Source organism: Hyposmocoma kahamanoa, unplaced genomic scaffold (assembly GCF_003589595.1).
Source record: "Hyposmocoma kahamanoa isolate Upper Pololo Valley unplaced genomic scaffold, ASM358959v1 192, whole genome shotgun sequence".
Taxonomy (NCBI): domain Eukaryota; kingdom Metazoa; phylum Arthropoda; class Insecta; order Lepidoptera; family Cosmopterigidae; genus Hyposmocoma; species Hyposmocoma kahamanoa.
The window spans coordinates 2,695,592-2,704,635 of record NW_020653719.1 but is presented as its reverse complement, the minus strand read 5'-3'; the positions used below and the strand labels follow the sequence as shown (position 1 = coordinate 2,704,635).

Genomic DNA, 9,044 nt, shown 5'->3' with positions numbered 1-9,044 from the left:
CAGTTAACGTAGAATATTATGACACCAAAAAACCAAATAAATTCATTTGTAGTCATAGTGCACAAAAACCTAAAATAAGATAAAAATAATTAACTTTTAAGAAAAAAAAAACATTCCTTAGGTACTACATGGGATAGATTTTTTTTTGCATTTTTTTGGAACAGTCTTAAGCTGTGCTATAAGCCATTTCAGTATGATACATTCATTACTGGACACCCTGTATAGTTTCAATAACTACATACGATTTGTAACGCCCATTCCTACTCAAGTTATTTTGGTTCCAATATAAAGACCCATTCCCACAGAGAACGCCACAATCAAATCTCGACTCTCGCAAATTTCTGGTATCTTATCACAATCGTGATGGTAACACCGTCATTCGTTACTTGTCATTTGTTAAAGATGGAAAAGGACATTTGAATTTGAAATTATTATTTCTTAAATTTTTAGGTCATAATTTTAATATCTAAATAAATAAAAAGTTAAAAAACCACAGTCACTTAAGTGTTTAAGTTCTTGGAGTGTTTCTAGCGTTCAAAATGGTAAGATTCTGTATTTGAAATTGAAAATGTTTTTAATTGTACTGTACACCTTACCTACCTATAATTTCATTCCTTTTGATTGAACTATAATTACAAGCACATCAATTTAAAAATAAATAACGAAAAAGTAACAAACTGGTGAATTAAACTAAGCGTAACCTTTAACTAATCAGATTTTAATTATTAAATATTGACAAAATTAACCTATATAAAAATATTGTAGTGAAAATTATTACAAGTGTTTTTTTTTCTAATTTAAACAAACATTGGCTCAACTGTACATTACCATCGCACGAGTTGAGAGTTGAAATTAATATGGTGAATAGATTACATAGTTAGCAGTCTAATCCTAAAATATTAGCTTTAGGAAACTCGTAGTTTTGATAATAAAAATTATTGAAATATTCGAAAATAAGTGATAGGAAACAGGTTTTGTAGGTTAGGAAAGCACAGCGTTTGGTTGTCGCAGTATTTTTTTTGAAATAACGCAAAAAAATAAACGCCGCGCGCGGGTTTACCTCGCTCTTTGGTGCGAAAACATGATTTTTGATGAAATGAAATGAATATCTCGAAAACTATTAACTTCCTAACTTTGAAACTTTACACGAAGGGTCCCCTCCCACCCCTCAAATCGTGCGATGGTAATGTACAGTCCTTCCCAAACATTTGTTTTACACAGTCACGAATTTTTAAAGTAAAATTTATGAAAACGGAAGATAATCACACTAAGAAAACAGGTACCTAATAAACAAAAACTGATAATATGGTGCACGTTTGCGAAGTGCGTTGGAATTATATCGTGTATCTTTCGATTGAGTGTTTCAACATAAATGTTAATTTTCTAATTTCTAGGCACAATCAGTTGATAAACGGGTATGCATAATAGGAGCAGGAATAGGAGGTCTGACATCAGCAAAGTATATGAAAGAAGAAGGCATAAACTTCACTGTTCTAGAAGCGACTAACTATGTTGGAGGGACGTGGCGATATGAACCTAAAATCGGCACTGATGATTATGGAATGCCTATTTATACTAGTATGTACAAACATTTGAGGTAGGTTTTGATAGGTTTTAGTTAACAATACAACCTTATCATCATGTCAGTCTCAAACTAATTACTATAAAATTTTTATTTTATGAATATTTATTTATGACTGCTACGAAAAAGAGATGAGGACCACATTATATTATATTATATTATATTCCTGAATACTTACTAATAAAAAAAAACATATAAATATTATAGCCTTAAGTAGGCAACATGCCATTCACCAAGCACCTTGCTACTTGAAAATCATTTCAACTTTTCATTTGTTTATACTTTTTGTTTAGGACCAATTTACCGAAACCAACCATGGAGCTCAGAGATTTCCCAGCTCCAGATTCGTGGCCTTCCTTCCCAAGCTGGAAATTGTTCTATGAATATATTAAAGACTACGCAAGACACTTTGATTTGGAAAAACACATAAAGGTTCTTAAAGCAACATCTTTTGATCAATTAGAAAGTAAATCATAATTTTGCTTTGAACTCTTGTTCATTATGCAAAGAGGTGCATGGCAGTGCCACACTCAAATCGATTACTAAATTCTAAAACAAATAAAAAATTAACATTAAGAACATATAAAAACATTTCTCTAGAGTGCTAATTTGAATTACAGTTTCTACATATTGTGACTTCAGTGAGGAGAGAAGGAAATGTTTGGAAGGTGAAACATAAACACATTCCAAGTGGAGAGGAATTTGTAGAAGAATATGACTTTGTTGTTGTTGGTACAGGACATCACAGTAAACCTAATATGCCAAACATACCAGGAGAAAGACTTTTTAATGGTAATTTGCACTTGCCTGCTACTAGTGTTTTCTACTCGCCTAAACATCACTACAATGCACCTAAAACTTTCCAAAAAAGTCATTGAAAACCAAAAAACAAACATCTACAACAGACACACAAAAATTCGTAAGGTCTGCTGGTTCGTTCTGTGGCTTAATTGGCAGAGCATCTGGCACGGATGGCCTGGGGGGTGCTGGTTCGAATCTAGCCAGATCTAATGAATTTTTCTTAGTCTTTCAATCTTAAAATTTCTTAATTATCCAACATTTACAGGTACAATAATACACAGTCACGACTACAGAGTACCAGATGCTTACAAAGACCGTCGAGTACTCATGATAGGGTCAGGTCCTTCAGGAATGGATATCAGTTTGGATGTAGCTGAAACTGCAAAAACTTTAATACATAGCCACCATTCTGTAGTGAACTTTAGAACACCATTTCCCGCAAATTACATCAAAAAGCCTGATGTGAAAGAGTTTAATGAGAATGGAGCGATTTTTGTGGATGGGACCTATGAAGATCTTGACGACGTTATATATTGCACAGGTTAGACTAAAATACGTAGCAAACAAGGATTTATAATGCAGCTCTGTAGAACCAAGTTCAGTATCATTTGAAAAAATGTGGTACTGAAATAGTCACAATTTTTTTTTAATGTGTACCATGTTTATTTTATTTAATATGTGTTATTTAGAATTCAATGATGTGATGAGGTAATCACTTGATTTGCATCATTTGCGTCGTTATTTACACATAGTATCAATTGTCCCACCAGGGTAAAAACCCCCACCCAAAAAAATTATAACAACAAAAATTATCAATATCACAGGTTACTAGGAAAATACTCTGCAAACATTTATATAAATATCTGTAAATGTTTAATAAATGGAATAAACAACTTGTCAGACATGGAAGGAGACTGTATGAATGTGAATCGGATGCAATTGATAGTAAGACCATCAAAATGTACTTGTAACAGTTTATTGCACAATATTGGTTACATACAAAACTTTGTCTTCTAAACAAGCCACAAGCTTAAACAATAATAAAAATATTACAAAAAAGCTCATATAATAATAGTTTATGTGACTGTTACATAATGAAAGGCATTAAAATACGAGTGTGGGTTTCATAAAAACATCACACGAGTGTTTTAATGACTAATTATGTACAGTTACATACACTGCTTTATCTGTACACATATTATAAGCTCTTTATGATGTATTCAGGAACCGCATGTTACGACTGGCGAAATGGCGGCAATCTTTTCTCACGCATGTCCGCAACCTCAGTTTCTTAAACAAACTAGAGTCGGCCTCAACTATCATATCGTTCGATATCAAGTAACGTGTGAAATTTGTCAAAATTGTTTGTTATTGACATTTCATTTCGAATAAAACTTCATCTCGACTGATATTAGAATTGAGGTAGAATCAAATTGTTTTGTTTTTCAGACATGTTCGAAATTTGAATGTGGTAAATAAAATCGAATTTGATGCTAATACTAAGCAATAATAACATTTTCACACTTAAGAGGGAGCATAGGAAAAATTCATAATCTTCGATTTCATTTTAGAGAGGTATATCCACTTTAAAGTTAAAAATAAAATATTGTATGAGTAACTACACGATATATTCAAGCATAGACATTAATCAGAAACATAAAACAATAAAGTTTCCTCGATAGATAAAAATCACGAAATGACCTCTAATTTTCACATTTTTTCGATTTATCCTCGAAATGCTATAGGTTATTAGGACAAAAATTAGATAATTAATTATATTTTTGCATGATCGACAACTGTCACTACGGATTTTTTTTAAATCCCTTTAGTTTTAGAGTTTCCGCTAAAACGAATTTGATACTTTTAATGAGCAAAATTCAACATCTCCTGTCGCATGTCACGCGAACTTCAGGCATATATTTGTTTCACAAATTTGGGCGGAGCCAACGTCAATACTTTTTTGGCATGAAAGCATGAGGGGCATTTTTAGAAGAATTTGTTATCTTTATGCTGGTCGCAATTTGCGGTTTTCGAACACATCATAGAGGGTTTATGTTGTGTGTAGATAAAATTCAGTTTTTTATTCTTTTTTATTATTTAATATATTTAAATATATTAAATTTAGAACATATGTATAAAATATGGGTACAACTATTCTAAAGGTATAACATTGACTTACTAGGTCAATGAGTACAAATAAATATTAAAAAAATTTGTGGTAGTCTTCAGTCATAATAAATCTGCCTATGCATGTTTTTAGGTTTTGAGTACGACTATCCTTTCATAGACGAAACAAGCGGATTGACGCTCTCAAAGCGTAGTTTGACTCCGTTACACAATTACATGGTGAACATACACCAACCTACTATGGTTTTCATGGGACTCCTAGTACGAGCATGTTTAGTAATCGCTATTGATGCACAGGTTCGTATCTTTCTACACATAAAAAATAATTCTGTACAGTAGCATAGGCGCCAAGTTCTTGAAACGAAAGGCGTTCTTGTCTATTTTATAATTTTGCTGACACCTAGTATCTATTGCATGACGTACATAACTTTGTTTTTTTTAGTCTCAGTATGCAACTGCATTATTCAAAGGAAATTTCACTTTGCCAACCAAAGAAAAAATGTTAGAAATTTGGCAGAAACGAGTTGAAGCTATCCGATCTAAAGGCAAGCCTATTTCACATATACATTTCGTGGACCACTATGAGGTAATATTGTATTTAAAATGTTTCAACCCTACAGTAATATTAGTAAAATGCGAGACGCATGCCATTAAAGTGTCTACTAATAATATATGCATATAAAGTGTCCATATTTACATTAGTAGGTACGTATTTGTATTTGGCAGCACCGCTTATATAGGTTGTCTCAAAAATCATCGATAATACGGACCAGAACCGGCCCAATTTATAACAACCCTGAAAAAACATATTTAAACAAAATAAAAGTCATTTTTTGCGAAATAAATATTCTATTGAAAAATTTTAAACGTCCTGGTACCATTACCATGTTTAGAAATTAGAAATTTGCGAATTTTACTTTCAAATTTTTTTTATTATAATGATAATCCCGAATAAATACCTACAGCGACGTAATTTTTCAACATAATGCTCATTGCACAGGAAATTACTCCGATTTTTTAAAATATTTTTTTTCAGGGTTGTTACGAACTGGGCAACATTCTGGTGCCGGCTTATCATTGAATTTCGAGACACCCTGTGTATTTTACTTGTTAACAAACTGCTTTTGTTATCAAGTTGAATTGAACATGTAATTTAGATAGTGATGATATATTTTTAATGAATAATTTAATTTACAGGATCAATATTACGAGGAATTGACAAGAGAGTCCGGCATACCGAGAGTTCCTCCAGTTATGTTCAAAATACGCATCAAGGACACGGAAGCCAAGTTGGAGAATTTCTATACATTTAGAGATTATGTATATACCATTATAGATGATGAAACCTTTACCAGAAAGTTGGAGAAAGGGAAGTGTAATAAATTGCATTGCGAACCGTAAAACATTTAGTTCCTATAAAAACAATTATTTTTACAATGTAGAACAATAATAGAAATAATAAATATTTACACAACACAATGTACGATTTAGTACATTCGTACGTTATGCCTTTGCATGCAGTTGTGTGTTAAAAACTTGGTTGGCGCACTGTACAACGCAGCCTAAGACCTAAACATCGAAAAGTTCATTCATTCACTATATTTTTTTATAATTTATTATTTGTTAAAAATATAATAATTAATTATTTTTTCAACAATGATGTCAGTGACAAATATGATATTATTAAGAATTTTAGTAGCTGTAATAGCTTAGACAATTATATTTAAAACTTGGCTTGAAGTGTTGTCTTTATTGAGTATTCCTACACCTTAAAATATTACGTAATAAACCATAATAGGTAATATTAAATTTAATGTTATTTCTATCTTAATATTTTATACACTTAAAAAAAATCTTAACCAAAGGCAAGGTAACTAGAGTATTTAAAGTATTTTTTACAAATGTTAAAGAAATGGCGCCTTTAAAATAATTACATGTCCACAATTTTTTTCAAATTTATCAACTTACTCACATACACTCGTACATGCTTTAGTCGTATCTACCGATATCACAATTGCGTCTAAATTTCAATTGGGCAAGGATCGTCTTCTCTATAATTGTACCAACGTTCATACTTGTAATCGTTTAACAATTTGTAGTCATAATCTCTGTAGTTAAGTAAGTCTTCTAAACGAATTTTCGCGTTGAAGTCCCTGATTTCTGTTAAGACAGGCGGTACGCGAGGTATGGAAGCTTCTTTGGTCAGGTTCCCGAAGTATTGGTCCTGAAAATAATTTGAGTTAGATTAGGAGGATGTACAGGTTTCACAATCCATTTAGTTCACTCAGTTGGCGCCACCGGCAATAACAAAAATGGCGTTTTCCCAACGAATATCAGTACTGTCAAATAAGTGTTTTTGGGCCGTTTTACCTACTATTTGGCGGATATAATTATAACTATTAAAATTTGTGGAATTATCTATTTGCCAAGTTTCATTGAAATCGCTAAGAGAAAGTGGGTGAAATCCTGTAAATCATAATCATCCCCTAATTTGCCACAATTAGAGGTGGAATATTTTCTTCGAATTTGAATGTGACCACTACACAGAAAAGTTATCGAAATCGGTTCACAAATGTCAGCGTAACATACAAAAAAATTCAGTCGAATTGAGAATCTCCCTCTTTTTTGATGTCGGTTAAAAATTAGTATTACAACCAGAAAACATAAGTAAAAAAGAAATTTCACATTGATTTACGATAATCCAGCACGTTCAATAGTTATTTTGGGCATTTTCAAGTCTACATGTATAGTGATTGTGTATTGTTGCCACCTATATCTAACGAAATGGCGGAACCTGAAGTGATAAACAAATTTTATAACGTACCTGTTGATCGCCAATGACATTGATATCTACAAGTTTCATTCTCTTAGTAGGTAATGATTGCGCGTGCTGCACCCACTTCTTAAGCATCTCCTCTTGTGATGGCAACTCGAATTTCTTAGCTATCAATGCTGCTACGTATTGTGCCTGAAACACCGTAAAATATGTATACCTTATAGATAAATGAAATTCACTCTGGGCCACTCACTGCTTGGAACACCCAGAATAAAACAAATTTAGAAAATTCCAGTTCCCAAACGGTTCTTTCCAGGGACTTGTTAGCATAGAGGCTTAGGAGATGAAAGGAAGTGTAACGAAAGAATATCTTGAAATAGACATAGATGAATGTAACGTTAAAAGATGTTCCATACGCAATGAAACGGCTATTTCCTGAACGCTATAACTTGAGCCTTTTCAAGGCGAGAATGAATGGGCATTATTTAGGCGTACATGTTGTATTAGACTTTATCTTCACTTCCATCAGGTGAGATCTTTTTTTTTATGATACCAAATGACGGGGCGAACAATTCGTGCGCCTGGTGGTATGCTATATGCCTATGCATAGCAGTTATAGTGCCACTCAGGACTTTAAATCGCAACAATGTGAGGGAAACTGTTACTGCGCCCATCACCCTGAGACATAAGTTGACAAGTCCCACGTGCCTGTAATTTCACCAACACCCTTACCCTTCAAAACCAGAACGCAATAATGCACACATTACTGCTCGACGGTAGAAATAGTTAAAGTGACAGTACTTCCCTGGATGTACTCTTGAGATGTAGGTAAAATACTCACTTATTTTTATATAAAACAAACAGAAGAACTTTACTTCAATCGGTGTGCCACATCAATGACCAACTTTCAAAAGTTATAGGTCTTTTTGGAATAGAACTGATACAAAACAAAGCCATTCTTAATACCTGAGCATCAAATACTCTATTGATGACCTTCTTCGAGACTCCAATAAACATCATAGAGGGATGCATAATGTTGACAACATGTTGATATAGCGGCAGCACATACTTTCCGGACTTAGTAATGCCGCAGCTCTTATCTAAAAATGGGTGGTCAAACTCGTATCCTGTAATAAAAAATGCAGAAAAAGATAATTTTCATAGATTATTACTAGAAAAATGAATGTTGGTAGATTGACATCACTTTATAGAGAATGCGGATGGAAGTGTGGGGAGAGATAGATCTCGGCATACATATCTCGATCAGATCGGCGATGTCCTTAACAAAGGCCGGGTTAAAAATAACAAGAATGTATGAAGAGTCTAATGGGAGGACGCGAAGTTTTGTCAGAAGCATCAGATGCAGGTCCATGGTCTCTGCCTAACCTGTTGAGAGACAGGCCTGACGATATCTAGGATGTATGTATTACAAAATCTGTCATTTTTTTATTTTATAATATCAAGTGACGGGACGAACGAGTCGTGCGCCTGATGGTAATCTACACGCCTGTCCATAAAAGTTGCACTGCCACTGCGCCCGCCACCCTGAGGCAAAGAGTTCGTCCACGGAAGTACTGCCACCTTACCTATTTCTGCCGCCAAGCATTGTTAGCATTACCGCGTTCCGGTTTAGAAGGGTAAGGGTGGTGATATTACAGGCACATGGGACTTGTCAACTTTATGTCTCAAGATGACGGACGCAGTAGCAGTGCCCTGCAGATCTTTGCGATTTATAGCTCTGAGTGGCACTGCAACTGT

The 9,044-nt window shown here is 33.7% G+C and overlaps 2 protein-coding genes across 4 annotated transcripts in view; one reads left to right on the top strand and one right to left on the bottom strand.

Annotated features, from left to right (window-relative positions):
• Positions 1–322: 322 nt before the first annotated feature.
• Positions 323–6,101, top strand: LOC113226566 (senecionine N-oxygenase-like). 3 transcript variants are annotated; one of them, XM_026459238.1, is made up of 8 exons: positions 323–542; positions 1,395–1,597; positions 1,876–2,014; positions 2,203–2,374; positions 2,649–2,924; positions 4,644–4,807; positions 4,953–5,096; positions 5,708–6,101. In XM_026459238.1, exons 1-8 carry the CDS (start codon positions 540–542, stop codon positions 5,909–5,911), a joined length of 1,305 nt encoding a protein of 434 aa, XP_026315023.1. In that variant the 5' UTR covers positions 323–539; the 3' UTR covers positions 5,912–6,101. The 3 variants fall into 3 exon arrangements, with proteins under 3 accessions (XP_026315023.1, XP_026315024.1, XP_026315025.1); XM_026459239.1 differs by lacking the exon at positions 323–542 and adding an exon at positions 1,153–1,279; XM_026459240.1 differs by lacking the exon at positions 323–542 and having other exon boundaries at positions 1,448–1,578.
• Positions 6,102–6,501: 400 nt separating this feature from the next.
• Positions 6,502–9,044, bottom strand: part of LOC113226551 (senecionine N-oxygenase-like) — a 37,693-nt gene continuing 35,150 nt past the window's right edge. The window contains exons 6-8 of the mRNA XM_026459217.1: positions 8,253–8,413; positions 7,335–7,478; positions 6,502–6,734 (exon numbers count right to left, since the gene is read on the bottom strand). Of these exons, the coding sequence (XP_026315002.1) occupies positions 6,531–6,734; positions 7,335–7,478; positions 8,253–8,413 (509 nt within the window). The 3' untranslated portion in view covers positions 6,502–6,530. The remainder of the gene's footprint in view (positions 6,735–7,334; positions 7,479–8,252; positions 8,414–9,044) is intronic.